The sequence below is a fragment of the Chlorocebus sabaeus genome, chromosome 6 (genome assembly GCF_047675955.1).
Source record: "Chlorocebus sabaeus isolate Y175 chromosome 6, mChlSab1.0.hap1, whole genome shotgun sequence".
NCBI lineage: Eukaryota > Metazoa > Chordata > Mammalia > Primates > Cercopithecidae > Chlorocebus > Chlorocebus sabaeus.
Window position 1 is genome coordinate 60,666,371 of NC_132909.1, and position 15,037 is coordinate 60,681,407.

Consider the following 15,037-nt stretch of genomic DNA (forward strand, 5'->3'; position numbering starts at 1 on the left):
CTGGTTCGGGATGGGGGTCTCAAACAGGCCTCCTGGGGCCCTGGGTGCAGCCAATGGGAACACTGAAGCAGCCAACAGTGACCCCAACAGCTGCGCTCGCCTGGGAGAAGCTGCTTGACTCAGGACACACACTTCTGCCACACAACTGCCTGCTGAACCCACTTCTGAAGAGCGGCAACTACCATTCATCCCTATTTAACAGGTGGGTAAACTGAGGCAGGAGGCGGGAAGCGGGGTCACAAAACATGCCTGGGGTCCAGGTGGCTACAGCCCATGCTCCTGCACCCCTGGGCGGCCGCTCTTGAAGGTGCAGCCACAACATGCCCACTGCCTGGGCCTCAGTTTCCCTCACCTGACAACCACCTCAGTTTCCCTCACCTGACCACCTCATTGGGCCGAGGGGCCGGATTGCAGTACTACCTGCCGTGGGTGCCCACATGAGGCTGATCCACTGCCGCGGCCTCCCGGACCTGCCCATCCTGCGCTCCTTCCCAGAGACCCCGACTCCCACCACGACAGACATTAACCGGGGGTGCACTTGGGTCGCCCGGACAATCCCAGCCACAGACGTCAAATGCCCTCCCGCAGGAGCTCAGGCGTTTGCCGCACACCCAGCAGCACCAGGAATGAATTTAGTATTTCTGGGGATGATCCGCCTCCCCGGCACAGCTAATCACGAACTGCGACTGGCCCCAAACGTGCTCAGAGCTCCCCCAGGCCTGGTGGTCATCTTCAGGCACCCCCACCCCAGGGAAGGCGCCCCTGGCCAGTAAGAGGCTCAGTCCTCGGCCCTGCTCCTCACGCCTGCCCGGGCAATCAGATCGCGACCCGGGAGAGGTCAGTGTGAGCAGAAGGCATGGAGCCAGGTGGGCCAGGCTCGGCGTTTTACACAGTGAAGCTGGGAGTGGCACACAGCAGCGTCATCACTGAACAGTCACTCCAGTCACCCGACGCTGGCTCTGCGCTGGCACCTGCGGTTAAGGCCAGGGCTTTGCCCAGCACGGACATGCGCTGTGGAAGTCATTCATGACTTAATACTCGGACTCACTGCGGCATGGCCTGGCCTGCTCTGGGCCACCTGCCTCCCAACAGAACTGTTTCCCGAAAAGGTGACAGGGCCAGAAACCCACTCTCCCCACAGAGCTTCCTCGAAGGGAAGTGGCACTCGTACCACGATGGACCGATGATTCAACACATGCCAGTGACCCGTGCCGCCCCACCGGAGGATCCTGTGACCCAGGATGGCCTCACCGGAGGCTCCGGTGACCCCGTGCCGCCCCGCCGGAGGCTCCCGTGACCCGGGGTGGCCCCGCCGGAGGCTCCGGTGACCTCGTGCGGCCCGGCCGGAGGCTCCCGTGACCCGGGGTGGCCCCACCGGAGGCTCCGGTGACCCCGTGCGGCCCGGCCGGAGGCTCCCGTGACCCAGGGTGGACCCGCCGGAGGCTCCGGTGACCCCGTGCGGCCCGGCCGGAGGCTCCCGTGACCCAGGGTGGCCCCGCCGGAGGCTCCGGTGACCCCGTGCGGCCCTGCCAGCAGCCTCCCGCCCCATCAGCCATGAGCAGGCCTCACCTAGGCGGAGCTCCCCGAAGTTGCCGCAGCCAATCTTCTTGCCGACGCGGAAGTTGGGGCCCACCATCAGGACCCCCGAGCTGGTCCCCGAGCTCCGGATGCCGTGGCTGCTCCGGCCCCCGCCGGCCTTGGACATTCTCCGGCCCTCCTCTGTCTCCCCTTTCCCTCCTTTCTTGTCAAAATCCATAAGTTTGTGATACCCTGGCCTCTCCACGGTGACTCTGCTGCCGTGCAAATCCCAAGGCTCTGGAAACCTGAGGTCTTGGCTCCTCTGTGGCTAGAACATCACCGCGGCTGGCGGGCGGGCGTGGGCCCTGTGGCTCCTGGCTACTGAGACGCAGGCAATGGGGCCGGCCAGGCCACGGGGCTCATCTCAGTGGCCTCGGGGTGGCTCTCGGGGGCAGGAGACATTCTGCTGACAGGTCCCACCGCCTCAAAGCTCACGGCTCACAGCTGTGGAGAAACAGAGGCACAGGTGAGCGCCGGCGAGGACACGGGGCGGAGGCCACAGAGGACGCAGCCAGGGGGCTGCTGGGCTGGAAGGAGCTCTGAAGGCTGGGACATGACAAGCACTGTCCCTGCCCGGAACCCAGCTGGGAAACACACGCCACATGACATTAGAGGCCAGAGGTCTCAGCGTGACTGCCTAGAGACTAACAGGGTAGGGCTGAGGGGCCTTTCTGTGGAGTGAGATGGGTGGGTGGGTGGCACAGGTGGGAGAACGTACTGCAGGGAGGGCATGACTGCCAATCCCGGGGAGAGGCCCTGAGGATCCTGAAGCCAGGGGGCAGTCCCACCCCCAGACGCAGAGGGGCCGCACAACAGTCCCCATCTCCAGGCCCAGGGCTGCTCTGAGAAAGAGGGAGGGAGGCAGATGACAGCAGGCAGACCTGAGGCAGGGACACAGAAGCCACAGAGCTGCCCCTGCCCATGGCAGCCAGGGGACACTGAAAGTGGGGAGAGTGGACCGGAGGGCAGGAGGCCCCGGCGAGCTGTAAGCTGCTGCAGGAATCCCCACGGCCTGACCCAGGCTCGGGTCATTCTCCAGCAGCCACTGGTGGAGCGGGCAGGCTGGACGCCACTCGGGGCTGTGACGATGCCAGGGTGGGTCCCACCCAGCCCCTTCGGTGCAGAGCGGAGCTGAGAAGGGTATGGCGGGGCCTGAGGGATGCAGGTGAGGAGGGGCCACGGGTGCACAGCCATCGCCGAAAATGTTAGGACAGGAACTCCCAGCTGAATAAGGCACAACAGAAACAAAGGCACCAGCGTCACAAGCACTGCCCCACTGCACATGGCAACCGTGTTCTGGTACGAGAAACACCCTGAGGTGATCGCAAGCGTGTCTTGGGGTTCCACGCTGCAATAGCCACTCAGATGTTTTCGTTTCCTAGTGCGCACAAAAGTTACGTTCACAGTGTACCACGGTATACCATGGTACACTGTGAACGGACACACTTTAATTAAGCCTGTGGTGCCAGCTAGTCGGGAGACTGAGGCGGCAGGATCGCTTGAGCCCAGGAGGCGGAGGCTGTAGGGAGCCATGATCGTACCACTGCACTCCAGCCCGGGTGATACAGCGAGACCCCATCTTAACTAAATAATAGAGAAATAAAAATACTGCTAAACAACGGTAACGATCGTCGGACTGTGAGTGCGCCCTAATCTCCCTGGAGGAGGGTCTTGCCTCGACGTAGACGCCGGCTGACTCACTGGGGCGGTGGCTGCCGGAGGCGGGGGCAACTTCTTAAACTATGACCACAGAAAAGTTGGCCATAGCGACCGACTCTTCCTTTCATCAAAGATTTCTTTGTGGGGCGTGATGCCGTCTGATAGCATTTATCACCCACAGCAGAACGTCTTTCAAAACTGCAGTCAGTCCTCTAAACCCAGCCGCGGCTTCATCAACTGAGGTTCCGAGCTATTCCGAGTCCTCTGTCCTCATTTCCACTAGGTTCACAGAACCTTCACTGGGACTACAGAGCAGCTGAAGCAACTCCCCTGCTCACCCTCAAGAGGCAACGCCTCGGCTGGGCGCGGTGGCTCACACCTGGAATCCCAGCACTTCGGGAGGCTGAGGCGGGCAGATCACGAGGTCAGGAGATCAAGACCTGGCTGACCAACATGGTGAAACCCCGTCTCTACTAAAAATACAAAAAATTAGCCAGGTGCGGTGCCGGTCGCCTGTAGTCCCGGCTACTCGGGAGGCTGAGGCAGGAGAATGGCGTGAACCCGGGAGGTGGAGCTGGCAGGGAGCCGAGATCGTGCCACTGCACTCCAGCCTGGGTGACAGAGCAAGACTCTGTCTCAAAAAAAAAAAAAAGGCAACTCCTCACGTGTGAAAGTTTCTTGTGAGATGGCAGCAGGGCAGTCACATCTCCAAGTTCCTCTCATTCTAGCTGTCTTGCTGCTTCTAAAATCTCTGCAGTTCCTCCTCCATAGAAGTCCTGATCCTTCAGGCCTGGGATCAACTTCCTCCAAACTTCCACGAATCCTGCCATTTGACCTCCTCCCATGGATCATACGGGAGAGGTCCTGCACGGCCTCTAGAATGGCAAATCCTTTCCAGGGGTTTCAATTTACTCAATTTCCCCAGCTCCATCAGAGTGATTGCTCTCCACGGTACCTACAAGCACCCAGAGTCTTACAAATGTATTTCTCAATAATGAGAGTTGTGGGCGGGTGCAGTGGCTACTGCCTGTAACCCCAATACTTTGGGAGGCTGACCCAAGCGGACTGCTTGAGGCCAGGAGTTCAAGACCAGCCTGGGCAACACAGGGAGACCCTATCTCTACAAAAATAAAATCAAAATTAGCCAGGCATGGTGGTGCACACCTGTAGTCCTAGCTACTTAGGAGGCTGAGGTGAGAAGATCGCTTGGGCCTGGGAGGTAGAGGCTACAGTGAACTGTGATTCTGCTTCTCCACTGCAGCCTGGGCGACACAGTGAGACCTTGCCTCAAAAACAGTGAGACTTGGCCAGGCACTGTAGCTCATGCCTGGAGTCCCAGCACTTTGGGAGGCTGAGATGGGCAGACTGCTTTGAACTCAGGAGTTCAAGACCAGCCTGGGGAACATGGTGAAACCACCCCCCTACAAAAAAATATAAAAATTAGCTATGCGTGCTGGCACGTGCCTATAGCCCGAGCTACTCGGAAGGCTGAGGGAGGACAACTGCTTCAACCCGGGAGGCAGAGGATGCGGTGAGCCGAGATTATGCCACTGCACTCCAGCCTGGGTGACAGAGCGGCACCGTGTCATTCATAAATAAATGAATGAATGACATGTCAAGGAGTCATCTTGATTTCCAAGTCATTCATTCATGGATCCACAGGCCACAGGCTGGATGTTGTGCTAGCAGGAATGGAAACACTGATCTTTTTTTTTTTTTTCTTTTTGAGACAGAGTCTCGCTCTGTCACCCAGGCTGGAGTGCAGTGGCGCGGTCTCGGCTCACTGCAAGCTCCGCCTCCCGGGTTCCCACCATTCTCCTGCCTCAGCCTCCCGAGTAGCTGGGACTACAGGCGCCTGCCACCACGTCCGGCTAATTTTTTGTAGTTTTAGTAGAGACGGGGTTTCACCGTGTTAGTCAGGATGGTCTTGATCTCTTGACCTCAGGTGATCCGCCCGCCTCGGCCTCCCAAAGTGCTGGGATTACAGGCGTGAGCCACCGCACCTGGCCAGAAACACTGATCTTGTGCGTCTCCACCAGGGCTCTTGGGTGACCAGGTGCACTGTACGTGAGCAGTCATATTTTGAAAGAAACTTTTCTTGAGCAATAGGTCTCAAAAGTGGGCTCCAAATATTCCGTAAGCCAGGTGCTAAACAGATGTGCTGTCACCCAGGCTCTGTTGTTCTATTTACAGAGTCCCGAATAGATTTAGCATAATTCTCACGGGTCCTAGGATTTGTGGAATGGTAAAAAGCCCTGGCGTCACCTTAAAGTCACCAGCTGCATTAGCCCCTAACAAGAGGGTGAAGAGGGTGGGCCTCTCCTTGGAAGCCAGGGAACCGCTTCTCCCACGCGAGGAAAGGCCTGGGTGACATCTTCTTCCGGCAGACGGCTGCTGCTTCTACACTGAAAGTCTGCTTAGCGTAGCCACCTCCATCAGTGATCTTGGCCAGATCGTCTGAATGCTGGCTGATGCCTCTCCAGCCGGACTTCATGCTTTTCACCTTAAACTTGGGTGTTGTTTTTTTTTTGACACAGGGTCTCAATCTGTCACCCAGGCTGCAGTACCATGGTGCAATCACAGCTTGCTGCAGCCTCGACCTCCTGGGCTCAAGCCATCCTCCCACCTCAGCCTCCAGAGTAGCTGGAACTACAAGCACACACCACCACGCCCAGCTAATTTTTAAACAGTTTTTTGTAGGCTAGGCGCCGTGGCTCATGCCTATAATCCCAGCACTTTGGGAGGCCAAGGCCCAGCACTTTGGGATCACCTGATCCAGGAGTTCGAGACCAGCCTGGCCAACCTGGTGAAACCCCAACTCTATTAAAAATACAAAAATTAGTTGGGCGTGGTGGCAGGCACCTGAAATCCCAGCTACTTGAGAGGCTGAGGCAGGAGAATGGCATGAACCTGGGAGGTGAAGGTTTTAGTGAGACAAGATCATGCCACTGCACTCCAGCCTGGACAACAGAGCAAGATGATTTTGTCTCAAAAAAAAAAAAAAAAAAAAAAAGGCCGGGTGCGGTGGCTCACGCCTATAATCCCAGCACTTTGAGAGGCCGAGACAGGCAGATCACAAGGTCAGGAGATCGAGACCATCCTGGCTAACACGGTGAAACCCTGTCTCTACTAAAATACAAAAAAAAAAAAATTACCCGGGCGTGGTGGCGGGCGCCTGTAGTCCCAGCTCTCGGGAGGCTGAGGCAGGAGAATGGTGTGAACCCAGGAGGCGGAGCTTGCAGTGAGCCGAGATCACACCACCGCACTCCAGCCTGGGCGACAGAGTGAGACTCCGTCTCAAAAAAAAAAAAGATTTGTAGAGGCTGGCCGCGGGCTCACACTTGCAATCCCAGCATTTTGGGAGGCCAAGGTGTGGGGATCACTTGAGGTCAGGAGATCGAGACCATCCTGGCTAACACGGTGAAACCCCATCTCTACTAAAAAAAAAAAAAAATACAAAAACCTAGCCGGGCAAGGTGCCGAGCACCTGTAGTCCCAGCTACTCGGGAGGCTGAAGCAGGAGAATGGCGTGAACCCGGGAGGCGGAGCTTGCAGTGAGCTGAGATCCAGCCACTGCACTCCAGCCTGGGTGACAGAGCGAGACTCTGTCTCAAAAAAAATAAAATAAAATAAAAATAAAACTCTGTCTCTACTAAAAATACAAAAAAATTAGCCAGGCATGGTGGTGGGCACCTGTAGTCCCAGTTACTTGGGAGGTTGAGGCAGGAGAACAGCGTGAACCTGGGAGGCAGAGCTTGGGTGACAGAGCAAGAATCCGCCTCAGGAAAAAAAAAAAAAAAAAGAAAACATCAATGGGCTATATGGGCTAAAATAAACTCACAAGAGAGTACTGTATATTTTATTTTCATTAAAAATTTATAATAAACCACCACGTTACTCCCTGTCTCTGTGGATGGGCCTGCCCTGGACATTTCATAGAAATGGGACGACATACGGCGTGTCCTTCTGTGTCTGGCGTCCTCGAGGTGCATCCACGCCGTGGCCCGAGTCAGAGCTTCTTCCTTTCGTGGCTGGGTTGTGTTCCAGTGCATGGAGGGCCGCACTCCGTCTCCTCCTCTGCTGATGGCCATCTGGGCTGTGGCCACCGCCCGGCTGCTGGAGTCCGCTGCTGTATTTGCGCACGGGCTTGTGTGTGGCCGTGGGTTGCTGGATCGGATGAGAGCTCTGTGTGTGTCTTTGAGGAGCCGCCAGGCCATCTCCACGGTGACTGCGCCAAGTTACACTCGACCTGCCGCTCCCGAGGGTCTGACTCCTACACACCCACCCCGACTCTTCTGTGCGCGTAGGATTTTGGTTTCAGACGGGGTATGGCTCTGGCGCCCAGGCTGGAGCACAGTGGTACGATCTCAGCTCACTGTGACTTGTCTCCCAGGCTCAAACAATCAGCCTCCCGAGTAGCTGGGACCACAGGCATGGACCCCCATGTCTGGTTGTTTTTTTTTTTTTTTTTTTGAGACGGAGTCTTGCTCTGTCACCCAGGCTGGAGTGCAGTGGCCGGATCTCAGCTCACTGCAAGCTCCACCTCCCAGGTTTACACCATTCTCCTGCCTCAGCCTCCCGAGTAGCTGGGACTACAAGCGCCCGCCATGTCGCCCGGCTAGTTTTTTTTTGTATTTTTTAGTAGAGACGGGGTTTCACCATGTTAGCCAGGATGGTCTCGATCTCCTGACCTCGTGATCCACCCGTCTCGGCCTCCCAAAGTGCTGGGATTACAGGCTTGAGCCACCGTGCCCGGCCTTTTTTTTTTTTTTTTTTTTGTAGAGATGGGATCTTGCTATGTTGCCCAGGCTGGTCTCAATCTCCTGGGCTCAATCTTCCCTCCTTGGCCTCCCAAAGTGCTGGGATTATAGGCGTGAGCTGTGGTGACCCCACTCCTGTGCACAGCCATGCTGGGGATGTGCCTTTTTCTTTTTTAGATGGAGTCTCGCTCTTTTGCCCAGGCTAGAGCGCAGTGGCACGATCTCGGCTCCAGGCTGAAGCGCAGTGGCACGATCTCAGCTCACTGCAACCTCCACCTCCCAAGTTCGTGCAATTCTCTGCCTCAGCCGCCTGACTAGCTGGGACTACAGGCACCCGCCACCACGTTGGGCTAATTTTTGTATCTTCAGTAGACACGGGGTTTCACCATCTTGGCCAGGATGGTCTTGAACTCCTCACCTTGTGATCCACCCGCCTCAGCCTCCCAAAGTGCTGGGATTCCAGGCGTGAGCCACTGCACCTGGCTGGGGTGTGCTTTTAAATTGCATTTTTTGGCTGACTCCTGGTTTAGTTTTGGATGTGAGTTTTCTCCACTGGACTGAGTCACAGCTGCAGCGCTGTGTTGGCGCTGGATATGAGGGAGGTGGCCGGGGACACTGATGGGACCGAGTGGCCGTAGCTGAAGAAGGGCCGTAGCTGAAGAAGTCAGTACCCCTCACCCCTGCTTAGTGGCCAGCAGATTTCTTAAGTTACCAACTCTCTTTACTGCCCAAACATCCAAAAACACCCACGCATGGCTAACCTAGTTTCTCTAAACCAGACCCATATTAAAATTTAACTTCCTTCCTGGGCGTTTTGGGGGAGGAATCTCCTCGTGTGCCCTGGGAGAGGGATCCGTGAGACGCAGCCCCCGCCCCCCACCGCAGCTCATCTCTTCCAGCACAGGGACTGGGCGCCATACTGCTTCGGGGCACCCCTAGTTCCAGACAGCACCTCCACACCTCACAGCCAACGCTGGGGCCCCCCCAGGCTCCACTGTCCTGGGATCCCCCACCAGCAGGGCCTTCTGGAGAAATGGACAGCAATGGCCTGGAGTATAAACTGCTGGGCACTGCCCGCGAGGCTCCTCAGCATGGGCTGGAGAATCGGGGTGATGCGTGCACCCCAGCCAAGAGGGACACCCAAGGCAGCCCCATCCAATGCCTCTGTGTGGGGGAACGAGCAGCGGCTCTGACGGCTGAGCCGGGCTCAAGTCCTCAACCCGACACGGCCAGGTTCTGACCGCAGGGACCGCCCCATCCATGCCCCTCCACAGCCACGAGAGCCACAGGGAACAGCGAGAATGCCACAACCATGACAGCTGGGGCTGGGGTCACATTGGGCTGTCCCGGTCACAGCCCGTCCATCCATCTGTCCTTCCACTGCGGCTGCCCACGGGGCGGACGGGGGACTTGCGCAGAGAACCATCATGGAGGAGTGATGCATCCACAGGAGATAAACTGGAGCCCAGCGCCTCCCCCTGCCCGTGCCCCGACGCACACCTGCCCACACCTGGATGAGCGGCCAGCACGGGAACACTCTCCTTCTTCTGGAAACCTTCGTGGCACCCACAGGAAGGGGGCGTCCACAGGAAGGGGGCACTGAAATGTCTGTGCCTGCATTTTGTTTTGTTCTGTTTCAAGACAGAGTCTCGCTCTGTCACCCAGGCTGGAGTGCAGTGGTGTGATCTCGGCTCATTGCAGCCTCCGCCTCCCGGTTTCAAGTGATTCTCCTGCCTCAGCCTCCCAAGTAAGCTGTGATTACAGGCATGTACCACCACGCCCGGCTAATTTTTTGTATTTTTGGTAGAGACAAGGTTTCGCCACGTTGGCCAGGCTGGTCTCAAACTCCCGACCTCAAGTGATCCGCCCGCCTCAGCCTCCCAAAGTGCTGGGATCACAGTTGTTCGCCACCATACCCCGCCTACTGTTAGATTCTCCATCCCACAAGAAAGCAAAACCACATGCAAGTACACAGACACACACGCAGACCCTGTCAGAGCCGGTTGTAAGATCCGGTACGGCAAACATCCCGAGGAGACATTGCCCAGGAGGCACCCCCGCCCGAGGCCAGCCTGCTCGCGCCACACTGCCTGCCTTTCTCGACTAGGGCTGGAGACTGCCCGAGAGGCAGCGTCCTGGAGATACAGGCCTCAGCCCTCCCCTGCCAGAAAGCAGCAGGACATGGGGCCATCTCGGGGGAGTGCATGCAGAAGCGGGGTGGGGAGCGAGGAAGGGGCAGGCGCCGTCCAGGGGCTGCCCATAGGCTGAGGGCGAGAAGGCCCCAGGTCCCGGATGTACCTATCTCCTAAGCAGCAGGACGCCTTTTCTTCCTACAAGCCCCTGTGGGAAGACACTCTGCTGTGGGAGGGTCAGGACTGGCACTTCAGGAGGACAGGGGAGCTCCGGACCCCTACGTGGGGCCCTGGACATGGGTGAGGGCTTCTGTCCGCCTGGCTTCTCCCAGGTTATGCCCTTTACAACAGCAGGGAACAAAGTCTCACTCCCCAGTTCCGAGAGTCCTGCTGGAGGACCGGGGACCCAAACAAGGGTCGTGGGAGCCGCAATGTGTAGCCAGGGGTGTGGGGACCCAGGGTGGCATTAAAGGTTGGGCCAGTGCTGGGGGACCCAGTGTGGCATTAAAAGGGGGGTGGGTGCTGGGGGCCGAGCCGCTGCCTATAGGGTCTGTGCTACCCTGCGCAGGCAGGTGTCCAGGCAGCTGAGACACCCGATGCCGCGTCAGGAAAAGACATCGCGCCCACCCTCGATGCGAGCCCCAGAGCTCCGGCCCCTTTCTAGACAAGCGAGTGGGGACACTCAGACCTCGGAGAGGGAGCCGCCAAAACCCTCGCTGAGGATGAGAGGCTGGAGGCCACCAAGCGGAACCGGAAAAGCAAACGCCACCGACTTCACGAGGAAAACAAATCCATCCCTTCTCGCCGTGAGGATGAAAGTATCCTCTACTAGACGGCACGGATGGAGCCACGGCCTCGTGAAGAGCTAAAGGCACCGAGCTGTGTGAGTTACACAGCTAGCGGGTACCGCCCGAGCGTCACACCTCAGTTATTAACACAAAAATCAACTCCCCCTGGGAGAGGACAGAGATGCAGACCAGGAAGCCACATCGGGGGGGACACTCAGGACCCAGAGCCACAGCTCATACCCACACTCAACACCAGCCGCTGCGGCCCTGGGAGGGGAGACAGTACCTGCGAGAGCTGAGGCCCTCTCGACACCTGGCAGGAGCCGGGCAGCTCTCCCGTCCTGGATCACCAACCCCGCAGCCCCCACTGCTGAGCCCTGCAGGACGGCCTTGCCAGGCTCCTGTTCCCCCAACATACACACTCGGTGCCCAGAAAGGACCAAGTGAGGCCCAGTGGCCTCGGAACCGCCAAGGAGGAAGCCGTGCTCTCGACAGACATCGGGGCACAGGCTTTGGCAGAGGCGGTGGGAGTCCCAATCGCCCCTCGATTGCAGGCAGGGCACGCCTGGGGACGTTGCCCCCATGAGGCTGTACTGTGCTTCCATGGCCTTCGGACCCGCTCGGGAGGAGCCCCTTGCTCAGCCACTGACAACCCTCAGGTGCCCCGTCAGGAAGTGGGCAGGGCCGTCGTCAGGACACGTCCCAACACCTGGCTTCCAGACAAGACGGGCGCGTGCCTCCAACCTCTCCCTGCACACAGGGGAAGCATGTGGTGACAAGAGGCTGGCTCTGCTGTGTGCCCCAGAGCCCCAGGGGGCCCTCACCAGTGGCCGTGCCACACACACAGCACCCACTGGGCACCCACCCCGGGGTGTCTCCATGGGAGATCCGGCAGCTGCTCAGATGCGACCAGGCACCCTCAGAGGCCCCTCTGTGCCCACGTCCGCAGTCACTCGGGGTCCTGAGCACCCTCCAGTCTCCGCCTATGTGGTGAGCTGTGAAAGGGGCCTGGCGTGTGGAGCGCGCCCCCGGTGAGGGGACATGGGGGACCTGCAGGGGCAAAGGCATCTGCTCGGCTCCCTCAGTGAGGACGGACACGAAGTGGAGATGGAGGCGCCTGCATTCATTGTCCCTCCTAACAGCAAACCCAAGGTCTCCCACACGCCCGGCCACCCAAGCTGCTCGGGGCAGTCCCCCTTCTCTTCCAGGCTGCTCTCTGCTCACCACTTGGTTTGCACGAGCGCCTGGTGCATCCCGAGACATCTCTCCCCCAGCTCCACTTCCGTCTGTGGTGCCCACGTGACCTCCCGGGCACACACTGCTTCTCATCCTTGCGGCCTCCAGGCTGGGCAAAGCCCCCTCCTGGGCGCGGGACCACTCGCCTGCTCTCCATCTAGGCTATCCCTCCTGACACAATGGCCTTGAGCCTGTGGGGCTGCCAGGAGTGAGGTGGGACCTGCGTCCAGGTTGCTTTTCTTTCTAGCCATCCCTGCCACACCCGCTCCCACAGCTGGGGGCACCCAGAGGCCCAATCTCGCCCACCAATCTCCGGGTGGCACCGTTTAAGCCACACAGGATCAGGACACGGCCGTCAAAGGCGGGCACCACCACCAGCCTTCCCTCTGCAGAATCCCCTACCTTCTCCCTCCTTCTCTCTTCCAGGTGAGCCACTAGCATGGTCAGTTTCTTCTGCTAAGAAACCATGAGTGATGGCCGGGCGCAGTGGCTCACACCTGTAATCCCAGCACTTTGGGATCACGAGGTCAGGAGATCGAGACTATCCTGGCTAACACAGTGAAACCCCGTCTCTACTAAAAATAAAAAAAATTAGCCAGGCACGGCGGCGGGCACCTGTAGTCCCAGCTACTTGGGAGGGTGAGGTAGGAGAATGGCATGAACCCAGGAGGCGGAGCTTGTAGTGAGCTGAGATCGCACCACTGCACTCCAGTCTGGGCAACAGAGTGAGACTCCGTCTCAAAAACAAAAAACCAGTCTCCCATCCCCAACACTCAGGCCACCCAGATGGGACTGAACACGCCCCACTCAGCCCCTCCGTGGAGGGTCAACACCAACCACTGAAACAGCCAAGGCCGCAGGGTGAGCACCTGTGCTGCAGCCACAGCTGCCGGGTCCAAGTACAGAGCGGCCTCGAGGGCTGGGACCCATGGTCTTCTGTTTTTTGAGACAGGATCTAGCTCCATCGCCCAGGCTGGAGTACAGTGGCACAATCTCAGCTCACTGCAACCTCCGTCTCCTGAGTTCAAGCGATTCTCCGGCCTCAGCCTCCCGAGTAGCTGGGACCACAGGCGCTGCCACCTCGCTGTCTGATCTTGACTCAGCTCTGTGTGTTCCAGTTTTTCACCAATTCCCATCCCAGCTGCAGATGACAAGCCCCACCCCCGAGAACCTCCGACATGGGCACGGCCCTGCTGGCTCTACCCACTGCCGGGTCTAGGGCCCCACTGCTCTTGGCATCCCGTGGAAGCCTCCCTGTGTGACCCCCGGCCCCTCATCTGGGTGGTGACCATCACCTCTCAGGTCCTGGCTCCCACAGAGGCTCCCGGCACCCCTACCCCATGACCTGGAGTCAGGAGGATGAGAAAGGGGCAGGCCCCGCGCTCAGGGACGCAACACCGTTGAGAGCTGGGGTGAAGGCCGGCCCAGGCTGTGTGCCGACCCGGCTCCACCTGGCCACCAAGCAAGCTGCCCCGCTGGCGTCTGTCCTGATACAGTGGTCTTATGTGTTGCGGCCCAGGCAGGTTGGGGCTGCTGCTTTCTCTCTGGGTCCCTGGACGAGCACCGGCCTCTCTGTGCCCAGCCTCAGGGCTGGGAGCAAACCCCACTGTGCCCTGCAGAGCTGAGCACTAGGGCCAGGAAGCCACACAGATGCACACCCGACTTTGCAGATGGAGCCCGGGGCGGGCAACAGCCTCCTCTGGTGACAGGAGTGGCACGGGTGTCCACTTCACACTCCCTGCACACTCAGGGCTGGATCACGCCTCCAAGCACCTCACAACAGCCGCTGTGAGGGGGTCACGGGCAGACAGCAGAGGGAGAGCCCAGCCACACACACCCTAAGCCTGACACAGACGGAGAAGCCCCTGCCCTGGGCACCACCCCACCCCGCAGAGCCTCGCCTGGATACACGCCCACCCCGCGGAGTCTTGCCTCAGCCTCAGTGGGGGGCACTGACCTGCAGCAGGTGGAGGGCAGCCCAGTGCAAAATGGGAGTGCTGCCTGCACACCTGCTGCCCACAGTGGCCCCCAGCCCATGTCCCCCACCTCAGGACTGGCCCCGACGATCACTGCCTGCGCCTGAGGCCTTCACAGCAGCAGGAGTGCAGTCAGAGGACAGGCAGGGCTGCCACCCTGGGCCACGTTCCATGGGTACAGGGTGGGTACCCAGCTCCCCATGCCCCTACAAACAAGAGCCGCCACCCCAAGACTCAGCCGCTTCTGAGGGCGCTGACCACTCCCTGGAGGTAGTCACCACTCGGTTGGGGCCCAGCACCCATCCGTCACCAAGGAAGAAGAGCCTGGCCTCTCCTGGGGTGCTCCGAACCCCAGGGGGTGCCCAAGGGAAGCCAGACAAGGCCGGGGCCTAAAAGGAAGCAGGGATGTGAAGGCCGGGCACCCACCGTGCCCATGCAGGCCTGGGGGTTGGGGGTCTGTCCTGCCACGCCTGAGGGCCACAGCGAAGAGCAATGATCTCGGGGAGGGAGAAGGGGACACTGATCCTCACTCAGCCTCCACCCAACCCACGCGGCCACAATTCCATCCCAAGGGGAGAGCGCCAGCTCAGGGTCACACACCAAGGATGGCTCCCGGGCACCAAACAGGACTGCAGCCATTCCCACAGGGGCTGCTCTCATGGCTGGCTCTGGGCCAGAGCCGACCCTCCCTGTCAGCTCCCACCCCTTTCCCCAGCCCTGGCCTCAGGCCTCTACCTGCCCTGTTCTTCTTGGGGTCCTCCATCTGGTCTGGGCCCAGGGCCAGTTCCCTGGGGAGGGCCCTGGCAGCCCCCTTCTCTGTCTCCACTCAGTGATGTCACAGTCCCTGGACTGACATCACCACACAGCCCTTAGCCCAGAGCCCAGGGAAAAGCTGAGGGGAGGCCAGG

General features: G+C 59.3%; 1 protein-coding gene across 1 annotated transcript in view; it reads right to left on the reverse strand.

Moving 5' to 3' along the window:
- CSNK1G2 (casein kinase 1 gamma 2) overlaps positions 1-15,037 on the reverse strand; it is a 36,515-nt gene that overhangs the window by 10,493 nt on the left and 10,985 nt on the right. Inside the window, exon 2 of the mRNA XM_007994673.3 lies at positions 1,570-2,022. Coding sequence (XP_007992864.1) covers positions 1,570-1,756 — 187 coding nt within the window. The 5' untranslated portion in view covers positions 1,757-2,022. The remainder of the gene's footprint in view (positions 1-1,569; positions 2,023-15,037) is intronic.